This window comes from Mauremys reevesii, linkage group 3, assembly GCF_016161935.1.
Source record: "Mauremys reevesii isolate NIE-2019 linkage group 3, ASM1616193v1, whole genome shotgun sequence".
Lineage (NCBI taxonomy): Eukaryota > Metazoa > Chordata > Testudines > Geoemydidae > Mauremys > Mauremys reevesii.
This window is the reverse complement of record NC_052625.1, coordinates 46,173,129-46,188,675: the sequence shown is the minus strand read 5'-3', so window position 1 is coordinate 46,188,675 and position 15,547 is coordinate 46,173,129. Positions and strand designations below refer to the sequence as shown.

The following is a 15,547-nucleotide window of genomic DNA, read 5'->3' as shown; positions in this document are numbered from 1 at the left end:
TTTTGTTGTTGTTTTTTTTTTAAACACTGCCTACTAAAGTGGGATTTCAATCCTGATTGCGGGAGCGGGATTGCTATTGTAGTACAAATAATAAATATTACCCTTGCATCACTGTGATTTATGATTAAACTTTGTATAGCGTGAAATGTTGGAGCAAAAAATGGACGACCTACTGAGTCATCAGAGACAATTTGTCGAAAATAATCGTCGGTCCTTAGAACAGAAAATAAAAGAAAAGGAAAAGGTAAGACAAGACCCATTTTTTCACAAGTTTAAAGTTGCCTCCAGACTGCTATTACCAGAGTGAACAAGTTGTTCATTGAGTATTTGTCCATGTAGAAGAAAAAACGCTGACGATTCCATATTTGATGTGTGTGCGCCCACATGCACGCTGTCAGAATTTTTTCCCCGTAATGGTACCCCCAGGGCCAGCTTTGGCAACCTCTGGAGCCCTGTGCTTATGCGCCGGTACATGGGGCCCTGCTGGTCCCACGCCCTCTCAGTTCCTTGAATGGATCTGTATTTGTTAGTGAAACAATTTACTGGCCTACCACGAATTAAGTTGACTAAAGCCATGTTCCCTAGCTGGTGATAATAGTAGTCTGGTGGTTATAACTTGGTAAGAGGAAGTGAATCCGTATTTCTTCAAGGTAGGCTGGGCAGGCAGGCTACCAATGTGTTCACCTCTAATTTATAGTTCGATGACAAAAAATAAAATCAGAAAAAAGTTTGAACATTTTGCTAATAATTTGCTCACTTCTTCCTGAGTTTGACCCTCCCCGCCTGCATTCTTCTGCTCCTGGCAGGCCAAGCCAGGGTAGGAGTGGGCCTTTGGAAAGGGTCTGAGGGCAGAGAGGCTGGGTATAATAAGGGGGTGGGGAGACATAAAGATTTGGGGAAATGGATCACTGGGATCCAAGAGGGTGGGGACTTCATAGGATGGGTCTCTGGCTGGCAATGAGAGTGGGAACAGGCTGTGGGGGAGCTTGAGGACATGGGATGGAGCAGGTGTCTTGCTGGAGGATAGGAGGGTGCTTAGGAGAAAGCTGAGGGGAAGCACTAGCACTTCACTACCTTCTCCAGCTGACAATCTGCTATGATTTGTTAGAGGGGAGTCCTGCAGCTGCTGCCAAGAGAAGTTTGGCAGAGAGGTTTGTTGCCAGGAGACGCCACTAGTGCTTTCCCTCCCTATCTTCCTCTGCTTTCTGCTCCCCCACTCAGCCCTCTCTTTTCCTTACCAACCCCAACACCCCCGACTAAAAGTCCCGTGCCCCTCATAGCCCTATTCCCTCATATAAATCCCCTCTCAAATTCATGTAGAGCCCCAACCATAAGGACCGTGGGGCCTGGAAGAAGCCTCAAAAACGAATTATACCCAGATGGATATCTACTTTGCATCTCCTAATGGTTGCAGGAGATGGGCTAGATTCCTAAGGATCTTAGGAGGTGTGCATTAGTGAAGTTCTGCTCCCCCAGACCTGAGGCGGGAGGAGTCAATGCCCCTCTACCAAACTTCTGTTGCTGCCCAGTCATGTGTTAAGTCAAATTGAAAATAACTAAGGCATTTTCCTCATGAAAAACATTTTGACAGCAATAAGCTAAACATGTAATCATAGCAAAGAAGGGAATTCCCCGCACCCCAAAGGATCATGATTATTGGGGATTAGTCTGGTTGCTTAGTTGTAATGCTCAATGTTGTTATGGAGATCTACTTTTGAATCGATATATAAGCTTCATTCCATTATTTGCTAGTATTTTTTTGATCCACCTGTCTTGGTGTAGCAGATGAAGTAGGCTACTCTGATTGGCCAAAGTGAGTCATGGCCATTAGTGGCCATAACAGAATTTATGCTTTACTTAAAAATGGGTTTTAAACTCTTTTGCTTCTGTCAGAGAGCGCTTTAGTGTAATTAGTAACTTTTTAAAGAGGCAATTTACAGTCCCTCCCCCACGTTTTCCAGTGTTAATAGTTATAGTAACTTGACAAGAAACATGTAACTAGAGTGTGTTTCTCTCTCCTACCCCTCCCCCCCCAGTCTTCTACATTTCTAAGAAGTGTTTCATCAGCTACATGACTTACTGACAGGGGATCTGCCGTGCGACCAGATAAACCAGGACTTGCAGCAAGCCAACGATGCTCTACGAGCAGAACTCAACAAAGTAGGATTTTTAATATCTGAACTATTCAAATGGAAGTGGTGATGCTGAGTTTTTATTTTATGTAAAATTTAACTGTCCTCTTTATTGTGCTTGAAGATCTATACATGACTAATATTTAAGTGCAACTAAACATATCACAGGTCAGAGCAAGCTGCAGTATGTTCCTGTCACAGGGTGAGCTGGTCCATTAAAAGACTGGGGCACAGCTGCACCTTTTGTCAGGTTTAGCCCATCTCCCTGTATGATGGGAATAAATACAAGGGTCATGTGACAGAAGCATGCATCTAAACCGGGCCTGCTGGCAGGTAAAAGGGCAGCCTGTGGTCATTCAAGAGAGAGAGACCCCCCCCCCTCTGCCCCAAAAGTTCAGAGAGAGACTCTCTCTCGTTAGTGCCCAGGCAGAGGGCCTGTGAAGAGGACAGGTGACAATTTTCCAGAACTCCAAGGCAGAAGCCTTTTGGGGGAAGAGAATTACAAGGAACTGGAAACTGTGCAGGGATAAGCCTCCATTGATGGACTTGCAGGATGCAGAAGTCCCAGCTAGGAGAGGGGTGGGACTACAAGGATGGGCCTGCTCTGATCAAGACCTGGAAAAACTTGAGGCATTATATGCGGAAACGAATAATTGAGGCTGGTTAAGGGTATGTTTGAGTCTTGTGTTATGATAATAAACCAACCTGGAAGAGAGCACTACTGTAAAATCACCACATGTGATATCTGGTTTGATGCAAGATTAAAGGTAAACTGAGGTAGCAGATGGGCCCAAAGGCAATCTGGGGGTAATGCCCTACAACCGTTCCCTTTAGCCTTGTTCTGATATGAGCACTGCTTCTTTTCTATCCACACTCTCTAATAGAAAACTGCTTTTTTATTTATGATAGACATGGTCTACACTGACTTCATACAGAGGTTCTAAATTTGTCCACGATAGCTGTCCGGCATAGCTATGTGTCATCCTAGCTGTGTGAGCACATTAATCAAACCTTTTCTACAGAGGTGGTTAGTATTTTCTCTACACATACTCTTCTTTCCAGGTTTACTCTTAAAACACTCGATTCATACTCAAACTTGGACATCTATAGGTTTTTATCCAGAAAAGCCTACTCCTTTCTAGAATGGAACTAGGTTATTTCATTTTCATTTTTTACTTCCTTTTTAATTTGGAGTACTATGGAGCTATTATGACTGATATAAAACAGGTTAAAAAGGTTGAAAACCAGTTAGAATTTGGTGGTGGTACAGTTATGATCTTGTTAACTTCCTGGTTTAGATAGCGACATAACAGGGGTCGGCAACCTTTCAGAAGTGGTGTGCCGAGTCTTCATTTATTCACTCTAATTTAAGGTTTCGCGTGCCAGTAATACAATTTAATGTTTTTAGAAGGTCTCTTTCTATAAGTCTATAATATATAACTAAACTATTGGTGTATGTAAAGTAAAAAAGGTTTTTAAAATGTTTAAGAAGCTTCATTTAAAATTAAATTAAAACGCAGAGGCCTCTGGACCAGGGGCCAGGACCCAGGCAGTGTGAGTGCCACTGAAAATCAGCTCGTGTGCCGTCTGTGGCACGCATGCCATAAGTTGCCTATCCTTGCGATATAAAGTCAGGTGATAAATTTAAGATAGAGGATAGCACGACACTAATTTCCCTTGCCCCTGAAGAATGTGGTTATGGAGACAGAGGTGCAAGCTGAATGTCTTTGTTGGTCCATAAATATGGGGAATTAAGATGTACAAATACTGGTTTTTCACAACATGTAACCTATTCCTTGAGTATATAGTAAGTGGAAAAGGTAGAGTAATTTGTCAATCTCTTGGTATTTGGATTGTACCGAATTGAGTCTAGTTTGGTATTGATCCTTTCTGTTTGTTGGCTGTTCAATGGCATATTTGGTGATAGCTGATCATCAGTCCAACACCTAAATGTTACCTTTCAAATGAGCAGCTGAGGACTGAGTGGGAATGGGGAAGGATCTTCTAAACCCAATAGGTGCTCGCTTTGACAAAATATGTTATGTTAAAAAAAATGGAGAGCAAGTGTTAAATCTGCTGCCCTTATGATTGAGCTTAAAAGAAAGCACTGGTTAGGATTCCCAATGATTACCAGACTGTACTATGACTATGGCTTAAATTATGACTATATTTATACATTACAACTATATACTTGAAAATGTGCCTGAAAATATTGTTCATAACCTTGCCCAGTCTTGAGTTAAAGATTTGTGTTACCTTAACCTGTACTGTTTTTGGTATGATACAGAATCTAGAACCCAGGACTGGACAGTGAAAGGAGGATGGATTTTTCAGATATTTGGGCTTTTTTTAATTGCACTTTTTTAAAGCCATCATGCTGAGTTTCAAGGTTTAGGGCCAAATTCTGCTCTTAGTTATACAACACAGAAGTCAACAGTTACTCCAAACTTCTCTTTCTGTAGGAGGAAGCAGAACGTAGCTTATTCTTTTGGCTTTGTTTTCTAAGGTATCTCTGGAGCTCATCATTGAAAGGGACATCAGGAATTTTTAATTTTTTAAAATAGATTCAATATAACTACAAATAAAATGTGATGTGTTTTCCTCATAGGCAATAGCAGTGAAACACTGTTTGGAAAAGGACTCCAGTGAGCTTAACACAGAAGCTGTGCAGAGCAGAACAGGCTTTACTAGCAAACCAGTCAAAGGAACTGGAATAATTAATAATTTAAACTGGAAATCAGTAAGAACTGGTGCCATTTATGCCTTACCGACTCCCAGGGGAACTCTGCAAGCTCTATGTTGGAGAATAGTGTATTTCCACCAGAAGTTGTGTTTCGATACTGTCTTATTCTGGCAAAAGACTGTGACAAAGTTCCTCCTCTGCCTTGGTGGGTCCTGCACTTATTGGCGGATTTGCTCACCTCAGATATTCAGGGCAGCCCTCAGTTTGGCCAGTTTTATGGCTCAAACCTGCCATTCACTCAGCTAACCACATCACTTGCCAGCATGGGGAAAAGGAAGGAGAACAATCTCCACAGTCTCTGCTGACCCACCTAGTGGGCCAGGGAGACAGGCCAGGGATCTTCGCCTCTGGTGGGACCCACAGTCCAAGTCAACTCCTCTTATATCCATTAGGAGGGAGGGGAATGAGGGGAACCCAGGCCCTCCCTCTACTCTGGGTTTCAGCCCAGGGCCCTGTGGATCGCAGCTGTCTACAGTGTTACGTGTAACACCTGTGTGACAGCTACAACTCCCTGGGCTACTTCCCCATAGCCTCCTCCCAACATCTTCTTTATCCTCACTACAGGACCTTCCTCGTGATGCCAGATAGCGTTTGTACTCCTCAGTTCTCCAGCCGCAGGCCCTCTCACTCTCAGCACTTTGCGCACCCTTCACTGACTGAAGTGAGGTCCTTTTTAAACCAGGTGTCCTAATTAGCCTGCCTGCCTTCATTGGTTCCAGCAAATTCCTGATTTTTCTGGAACTGCCCCTGTTATCTTACCCAGGGAAAAGGGACCTGCTTAATCGGGGGCTAATATATTTGCCTTCTCTCATTCTCCTGTAGCGGGCCCCTGCCCCATGGACCCAACCGGCTTCCGTGCCCCTTCAGCATAAGCCATCTGCACGACTTAAAGCCGGTTCATTTCCAGACCACGCCAAGGAAACATCAAAACTCGCTAGTCCTCAACACTCTGCACTTCCTCACCTTTGCGTCCCACCCTGACACAAAGTGGAGGGACCTCCTGCCACCTCTAGAGGGTGAGGAGCCCCGGTGGGCCAGCCTATACTCCACCCTGCTCCCAAGGCTCGCCGGGGATGTCAGTTGGTCGCTTCTTCACAGGGGTCTGAGCACGAGCGTGTAATTGGTGCAGTTCACCCCCATCCTGGACACCTGCCCTTTCTGCTGCGTGAGGGAGACTCTGGTGCACGTTTACCTGGAGTACGCCAAGCTGCAGCCTCTATTCTGTCTCCTCACAGATATCCTGTTGCATTTCTGGCTGCACTTTCCCCCTCATTTCCTTATTTATGCACTGCCTATCGGTGGCCTCACAAAGTCACGGGACCTCCTGGTCAACCTCCTCCTGGCCCTGGCTAAAATGGCCATCTATAAAACCAGGGAGAGGAGGTTGGCCGATGGAGTCTCCTGTAACTGTGGGGCCTCTTTCCGGTCCTCCATCCATTCACGCAACCGGGCAGAAATCCTCTGGGAGGCGTCCACTGACTCCTTTCATGCCTTCGAGGAGCAGTGGGTGCTGTCCGGGGTTCTCTGCTCAGTGTCCCCATCTGGTTCCCTTCGTTTGAGCCTTTGACAGCATGTCTGTCCCTGTTATTTCATTAGTTGTCCCCTGAAACCACTTGGTTTCCAGGTCTTGTTGATCCCCCCTTTAAGGCTGGGGGGATCTTTTAGCAGTGGGCTCCCCACTTCCTGCATCCCAATAGGATCACTCTCCTGTAGCCCTCTGGCCCGACCCTGTCACAAGACCTATAGCTGTGATACAAGATAAGGCCCAGATCTTGCAGTTTTTGCAATTGATTCCATGTGGACTGACCCAAGGCCAAAAATTGGTTGTATGGTCAGAGTTTAAAAAAATGATTTTGCACCAGCATACTACAGATAGGGTTACAGTTCATATGGAATTATTTGTTTAATCTAATTATGTAGTATGGTTCAAGAGACTCTTTGTTTAGTCCTAAAAAATAGAATATATTAAATAGCTGAGTTCTAGAAGTTTGGAACTTCTAGAATCAGTAGCTGCTTCCTAAGTATAAGTGTGTTTTGCCTAATTCTAAGATTTCATGGAGGAGTGGGTACTTTTTTGGTCACACAATCAATTTAAAGCAAGAGAAAATCCCCCAAATGATTTGTACATTTTAACTTTTTCAAGGACTATAGACTAGCATTATCAACAAAATTCTAACTATGAAGCCAGATCCTGCTCTGGCATATATCAGCATAGCTCCATTGAAATCAGTAAAGTTATTCCAATTTACACAAAAAGCATCTGGCTGTAACTTTTGATTTTTAAAAAACCTTGATTGTAGATTAAAAGATTTTTCCTTTAATTTGGCATTAGAAGGAAAATGAAAGGGAAGAGAACTCAAAATAGTCGTAGAAGCAACATCAGCGACTAGGTTTTTTTAAGTTCTTCTATTGTGCCAATTGCTGTTGTATCTGAATGCTTTCCAGAGTTAAGAATAATTAAGTGACTAGCATCTGTTATTTGAGGTTTCTATTTCTCCCATATCCCCCAGAGCAGTTTTCAACCTGTGGTGCACAGACCTCTGGGAGTTTGCAGACTGTCTAAGGGGTTCTCGAAGGTTGTCGTTACAACGGAACAGTGGTTTTCAAGCCGTGGCCTGTGGGGTCCACAGACTATATCTAAGATTTCCAAAGAGGTCTGCACCTCCATTTGAAATTTTCTAGGGTCTGCAAACGGAAAAGAGGTTGAAAACCACTGTCCCAGAGGGCAAAGTGTGGAGGGCGGGAGCGGGCGCGGGGAGTGTAAATACGAAAAATGGTGATGTTAGTTGTCATTCTAAGTTTTTGCAGGAGTGAATTTCATAGTATTGGGCCAGCTCCTGAAAAAGCCCTGTCTGCTGCATCTGCTAGTTTTACTTCTGATGGGTAGACAGTTGTTCCTGAGGAACACAGCTACTGAAGTCTGAGAGAGTAAAATGGTATATTGGGCCCATTTCCTTTACAGCTTTGAAAATAAAGACCGAGATTTGATTCAGTGTTCTGTTGGGGAATGAGCGGAGTGAGTGAAACATAGGACTGATGTACTCAAGTGAATCTGTATTACTGAGGAGGTGTGCTGCTGTGTTCTGTAACTCTTGCAGATTTTGCAGGGCAGAAGCATTCAAGTCTAAATACATTGGATTACGATGATTCAAGCAAGAGTTAATGATGGCCTATGCGATTGAGGCCAAATTGTAAATACAAATGATGGGATGTAGCCTTACCAGATTAAGGTAGGAGAATGCATTTCTTGTAAATAGTTTTGTGAACGTCCTGCATCAGAGCATGGGATTTTTTTTTGCAGCTATGTTAGGTTGTTGGTTCCAGCTTTTTGTTGAATGCTTCTTAATCAGAGCCACTTGTACTGAGTCACAGCAAGAGGGCTGGGCATTTCAGCCATTTAAACCCCTTGAATTTTGTTGATATTTTGAACACAGGAAGCTGAGAATTCATACAGCTTTGAAACATTTGTCATACATCAGCATTGTCTGAAAATGTTGTCGCTTGACACCTGTGTCTTTTAGAATGATTGATAGAGTGTGTGTGTGTGTGTGTGTGTTTGTTACGGTATAGCAGTTGGACAGTTTGGACTAGAAGGTTGTGAGACAAAAGGAAAATAACTGGAAGCATCAACGGTTTTAGTTATGTTCTTTGGGTGACTTATTTAAATAGCTGAAAATACAGACTTGCTGTGTCGGCAAGGTTTTAATTTGTTTTCCATCCAGACCCTCCCTTTTCTTGAATTTGGCTTCTGCACTGGTGCCCATCTGCTCGTAGTAAGTAGATGAAGAAATGATGGCTTGCTTCCAGTAGAGTCCCACCAGTGCCATGCCATCTGTTACCCAGCAATGCAGGAGTTGGGTGGAAGGAGTTAGTTTCTTAGAAATAACTTTTATTTCAGTTCCCAGGTAGGACATAGTTGTATGGGGTATTTTAACTTTTCTTAAAATATTTGGAAAAAAAGATGCTTAGAAAATGTACTATCCGAGCCCCAGGTATTACTGACTAATAATACTTTACATCTAATGCTATCTTGCTCCCAAGAGCAACTTCATATATTTGACTCATCCACACTGAGAGATGGGTGGTCTGAGAACAGGAGCTAGAACTGGAAAGTTCTCCTGTGTTCTGATACTGACTCCCCTCTGTGGCTTTGGGCAAGTCACTTAACTTCACTGACGCTCTGTTTTTGTGGGCTGAATTCTATCCTGTGTCAAGATCTGCTATAGGCAGGCACCAGAGAACTGGTTGCAGCTCCCTGGTTCCATATCCTGAGCCACCTAAGTACTGCTGTGATCTGTGCCAGCTGGGAGACGTCCCAAAAGGATTGTCTGCCCTCTGAGGACTGCCAAGAGTGCCGTTTGTGTTCCTAACTCATGTATATGTTTCCAGAGTCTTCATGGGACTCAGATGGGTAGTATTCCACATCACACTACTCTCAGTTTATTGACTTAATCAACTGTTTTGTAACTAATGTTTTGTTGTAGGAAATGGAGGAAAAAAACCTTCTTCGCTGCCAGTCTGATCAAAAATCTCAAGAAATCCATCAGCTGCAAGAAGAACTGAAAACAGCTAAACAGTTTCTGAAGGAGACCCAGAATTATGCGGAAGAGATGAAAAGTGAGATACACATTTCTACCTATTTAAATCCTGTTACAAACTATTACTTCAGTGTGGAGGTTCTTTAAACCTCATTATCAATGGTGATTTGAAGAATACCCAAGAAAAAAAAGTTCCCATTGTGTGATATAGTTAAATTAACTTTCAGTTAATACACGCAATTCTCTTTCCAAACTGAGATGGAACTTCTTTATACAAATATATAGTACTAACTCATAAAATTATATGGTTTTAAAGCAATTTAAAATGAGGAATAAATATGTCCCAAAGAGAACTATATGGTCAGCATATTAAATACTACAATGTGCTCCTGTGTTTTAAAATCCCAAACAAACAAATATACCTCAAACTATTATCCTTTTAGCTTGTGTATGGACGCCATCAAGCTTAAACGTGGTGAAATGTTACCTGCCGAGCCCTAATTTGACTTTTCCCTACATTTGTCTATTTGGTTGGGAAAATGCAGTTTGCAGATTGAGGTTTAAGAGAACAGGTAATTCTGCTAAATAGCCATTGTAAAGAAGGAGACTGCTCCCACTTATCCCTGTAGAAGTCTAACCTTACTTAATGAGATTTCAAAATTAAATGTATGGACCCAGTCCTGCTCCCATTTTAATCAGTATTTTGCACTCTCCAATCCATGAGGCCATCCAAATAAGTGCTTTGTGTTTTGATCTTATTCTTGGCAAGTGGCAGCACTTTCGGCTAGCTAATAAAATGTAAGGCCTTCTAAGTCCATTTTCTTGCTTTCGCTATCTTCTAGCTGTGGTTCTTAAGGTGTCAAATGGTAGCATTATCTCCATTTTCTGGAGGGAATAATTATGAACAAAAAATAAGTCAGAAGATGTTTGTGCTGTAGCTGTGCACTGCAACCAACAATACCTCGTCTTAATTGAAACATAACTGAATGTGGGTGCTCAGAGTCCTAGGCTGTCACCCTTAACGCCCGGACAGTTCTTCCTCTCTAACAAGTCTCTGACTATCCTCTCACCCCTGCAGTGCCTCCTTCTGGTCATCCAGGGACTGAGCTCATTTCTAGCTGGAGCATCCTCTGCTGGTCACTATCCCTCTCCTCACTGGCCCCCATGTCCCTCCCAGACCCCGGTGCCCTCCCCGTCAGGCTCCTGCTCCCAGCAGAAATCCACTATCTGGGTCTCCCCATCCCAGGGAATCCCCACCCCCTATTCTCCACCTTGTCTCAGTGGCTACTGCCAGTACCATCTAGCCCCCTTTCACTGAGGCTGACTGCAGTCTGTAATGGCCACTCATCATTGGCTGGGGGATTTGGACCTGCTGCCTTTCCCTGCAACTCAGTACCTCTGTGGGACTTGGACAAGGCCCTGCGGCCTGGGGAGTTGCCAGTCTGGAGCTCTCCAGGCCTTTCCCTAGCCCTGCTTCACTCTAGTACCCCAGCAGCCAGGTCCCTCTCCCTTCAGAGCTAGAGGGAGACTGACTGAGTGCCTGGCTCACAGCCCTTTTATAAGGGCCAGCTGTGGCCTGATTGGGGACTGGCCCAGCTGTAGCTGCCTCCCCAATCAGCCCAGGCTTGCTGCTTTCCCCAGCCACAGCCCTCTGCAGGGCTGTTCCAACCCCTTCAGGGCTAGAGCGGGCAACCGGCCCGCCACACCCCCCTTTGAATCACCACCCTAAATAATCCTTCTTCACCCTAGGTGTTGATATATTTCAAATAACTGTTGATTGGTATCATTTCCCTTCCCCTCTGTCTGCTCCTCTTTCTCACCAAGTTCTGGGTCTTGGAGACATTGAATTTTCCTTGCCCTGTAGGAAGGGAATGCGTAGTCTTGTTTCATATGGTAAGTTGGTGTTATTCAATAGAATTCTCTTTGCAATACAGGAAATCTCTTGTATTGCCCGTGTCTCTTAATTTTACTCCATACATCAGTTCATCAAACACCTTGAACATTTTTATATATGCTGGAGTTTGAAGAGAGGAAAATGGACAAATAGGGCACCAACATTCTTTATCTAGCCATTGGTACTGTTGCCTGTCAACCATGAGTTTCAGAGTACAAGCCATCGGACCTCAGTGAAGATGGGCTGTAGAAACAGTTACAATTGTGAAGCATAGAGCGATTTGACTAGCAGTATGTTCTTTCTGCAAAACTGAATTCTGGCAATGCTAAAATTGTCTCAGCTATCCAATGTCATGGTTTGGGAATAAAGGCAGTTTTAGAACACATAAGTAATTATATTCTGAAATACTAAGAAAATGTATTGCTAGGTGAAAAATTGAAAATTGGCAATATTGCCATTTTATAGTGTTATCCATAAAAGCTAATATTGCATATTTGACATAGTTTGCTTTCACAAATTAAGCACTTTTTTTTTTATTACTATAGAGAAGAGTTTGTCTCAGGAAATACAATTAGAAAAGAAAGAAGCTGAGATTTGGGATTTAGAGGGGAAAAATCAAGATTTGACTGAGGAACTTGAGAAAGTGCAGTCAGAGTTGCAACTTAAACAAGCTGAGATCGCTCATCTCCAAAATCTATCTGCAGCCGAGTTGGCTTGTTTAAAAAAGGAAATAGTAAACATCAAGGCAGAGCAAAAGAAACTTCAAGAGCAACTTAACAACTCGCTTCAAGAAAATGAGCAACTGAGCAAGGTAATAAAAGAAAGAATGAATCAGTAGCACGTTACTTAGTTCATGACAGGGAAAATGGAAACTATTTAAAATGATTTGTCCTATATCTTGGTTGAAATGGTACAATACGGAAACTCACAAAGCCATGTTATTTTCAGTCTCTGTTATCAATGCCGGATAAGAGCAATATCAATATCCTTTCCTTACTCCATTGTGAGAAGGCTTGATCAGGAGCATGAGGATTCTCAAGGAGATGAGAACCCGACATAGTCTGCTCAGGAATAATACTTGGAAACTCCGTATGCGCTGGGTCCCAAAAAGGCAAAAGGAATTGTCCCCTTTGTAAGGAAGTAATACGTACAATTAATGAGTAGGTTGTATAAACATCAGTCTTTAAATCTTTTCTCTTGCCTTCCCACCCTTAGGGCTGGTCTACACTGTGGGGGAGAGTGTCGATCTAAGATACGCAACTTCAGCTACGTAAATAGCGTAGCTGAAGTCGAAGTATCTTAGATCTATTTACCTTCTGTCCTCACGGCACGGGATCGATGTCCACGGCTCCCCCGTCGACTCCGCTACCACCGCTCGCTCCGGTGGAGTTCTGGAATTGATGGGGAGCGCGTTCAGGGATTGATATATCGTGTCTAGGTGAACCGCGATATATCAATCCCCGATAAATCGATCGCTACACGCCGATAGGGCGGGTAGTCTGGACGTACCCTTAGGATGTGTTTGCTGTGGTTTTCTCCTATATACGGGTCTCCTGGAGTGCTCTGTATCAGACTCACTGCCTCCCTTCTCTCCCCCCCGAGTATATCTGGGTGTGCAGAGAGATGTGTTACTTCTGTGAAGCCCATTCTCAGGTGGCAGGGTAATGTAGTTTGTTCATCTCTGTTTTCAGCCTGGGACCCTCTTTCAAGCAGGGAAGGGGACCCAAATTTTAGGTCACAATGGAGTGGGAATTGTCCCTGTCTGTTTATCAGGTCAAGGACTCAGGCTTTACCAAGGAAAGGAGTTTGGAGTCTCCTCTCCCTCTCCATAGGCTTGCTCAGCATTGAAGGATTAAAGAGCACTTTAGCCAGTGTGTGCCCAGAAGAGAGGCACATAAGAATTCCATTCATTTCCGGTTAAATCTAGATGTTAAACTAAAATGTTTATATAAAAAGATAAGGAAAATGTGTAAGTTTGGGGAACCTAAGTGCAGCAGTAGTCCTACCTGAGAGAGACATGGCCATGCCTCCAGAAGGGGGTTTCTTCCAAAAGATTCCATTGACCAAAAGAGTGAGGACACTACAGCAAATTTCAAAACTCCAACTGTGGCCATTTCTTAGACTTAGTAAGGAAAATCTAGTTGGTGGCAAGCAAGTGGGCCATCGTCTCTAGGGTATGATCCTCAATTTGAGTGTGAGAGTTCTCTGGGTTACATTCTTGTCAAATCCTTGAGGTGTTGTGTAAGATATTCTTTCATGGCAATTTTTTCTCTATCTTGATGTGATTTGTAGCAAAGCATTCTTACTCTCTGGCTACAAGGAAACTGTTTACACTCATGAACGTGAAAAAAATCATCCATACCCCGTGCATCCACTTTCATAAGTGCAAGGCTATTTGGGGAACCAGTGAAATTAGTAGCTGAGACAACAGAAGCCTGAACCCTCCTTGTCAAAGCCGGCATAGTAATCCATTGGTCACTGCCAACACCAAAGGTATTCATGAAGAGAGTGGTTTCAGAGTAGCAGCCGTGTTAGTCTGTATCCATAAATAGAACAGGAGTACTTGTGTCACCTTAAAGACTAACAAATTTATTTTAGCATGCAGAGGGGAGAGTATGAAGCAGAAGCTCACATAGATGACCTAAATCTTTTTCTTCCCAAACAATTAAATCTTCAGCATCACAAAGACAAAATGAGCATTTGTGTGTGAAGAGTTTACAATTCCTATACAAGACTCTTCGTTTTGACCTATCCTCTGTGTTGAGAGGTTTAAATGGCTGGTAGTATCACAGCAAGGCTGAGGTCTCAAGTTACACAACCCTGTCCATTTACAGACAACATCACTGTTTGTGCCCTGACCAGCGAAACAGATCCATTCCCAACTTGCCAGCTGCTAGAAAGGATTCCAATCCCCCTGGAGTTCAAAATCAGAATATTCTGAATCCAGTGCAGGACATTGTTCAACCAGGTTAAAATAGGCATGGCCTGGACTCTAAATTTACCACTATGGTAAAGATTTACAAAGACCCAAAACTTCATCTCATCAATTGTATCCTGGCAGCAGTCACCCCCGAGCTAGTTTTCCCCAGTGACCAGGTTTGCTGATGCCATGCATTGGTAATGTCCTCTGAGTGGGATTTCTCAATGTGTCTCCAGAAATTCCATTTGTGGACACGTCATTCTCAGATCCTGTCCAAATGTCTCTTTTGGGGCAGGTAAGTACAAGGAACATACTTTAAGCCAACCCAGTTTTCACTTTGGCCCTTGTATGATTGCTACAGGAACACACCTCACTTGGTGAAGAGCATACCTGGAAGACAAGATGCCCCCAGGGTTATGGTGGGTCACTCAGAAAAAAGAGCGTCCAGCTTTCTGAACCGCACACCTTGTGCTGTACCGTTTTTCAATATGTCAGGGTACACTTCCTTTTAGTTTACTTTTACAGAATTCAGTAGTGTTGGAACAAAAACATAGGAATGGACAGATGGGTTCAAACTAGTGGTCCATTGAGTCTCCTGTATGTCATCTGACGGTGGCCAGTATCAGTTGCTTCAGAGGAAGCTTCAAGAAACCTGTAGAGAGCAGTTATGGAATAACTAACCCACAAGGGAAATTTCTTCCTATCTCCTGTTAGAGGTTGGCTTGTGCTCTGAAGTATGAATGTTTATATCCCTTTCAACATAAGTGAGTAACCAGAGGTCAGAACTTCTCTCAGAGGCCATGGAAATAATGTCAGATGTCGAGAAGAATCCGCTGCTTTACAAGACAATTCGCATAAAGGGAAGAGGAAAGAGCTGAAATCATCCTTCTAGTTCTTCACTAGCCAGAAGTTCTGGGAATTTTTGGACATGATTGATTGATAGCTAAGGAATCTCCACTATACCAGCAGAAAAACAGCTCTCTTGACGCATGGGCCCCTATTTCATCTGTACCTGAGCTGCCTACAGTTTGACAGCCTGGATATCAAAAGGAAAGTGTAGTTCAGCAGAGATTATCCTTTAGCCCAGTGATTTTCAAACTTTTGTCCTGTTGACCCCTTTCACATAGCAAGCCTCTGAGTGCGCCCCCCACTTCCTTATAAATTAAAAACACTTTTTTAGCCTGACTGATACATTTTGGTATCCAGGCAGAATTCAATCAGGAACTTTCATTCATTGTTCTGGTAAAGTTTCACTTATGGTGCAAAGGAAACAATACCTTACTTGCCAGGGTCTCTACTTCAAAATGAGACCGTGTTTAA

General features: G+C 43.3%; 1 protein-coding gene across 1 annotated transcript; it reads left to right on the top strand.

Moving 5' to 3' along the window:
• Positions 1-2,065: 2,065 nt before the first annotated feature.
• Positions 2,066-14,864, top strand: LOC120401243 (centromere protein F-like). Its single transcript, XM_039530952.1, has 4 exons — positions 2,066-2,160; positions 9,360-9,492; positions 11,853-12,118; positions 14,589-14,864. Exons 2-4 carry the CDS (start codon positions 9,363-9,365, stop codon positions 14,760-14,762), a joined length of 570 nt encoding a protein of 189 aa, XP_039386886.1. The 5' UTR covers positions 2,066-2,160; positions 9,360-9,362; the 3' UTR covers positions 14,763-14,864.
• The last annotated feature ends 683 nt before the right edge of the window (positions 14,865-15,547 follow it).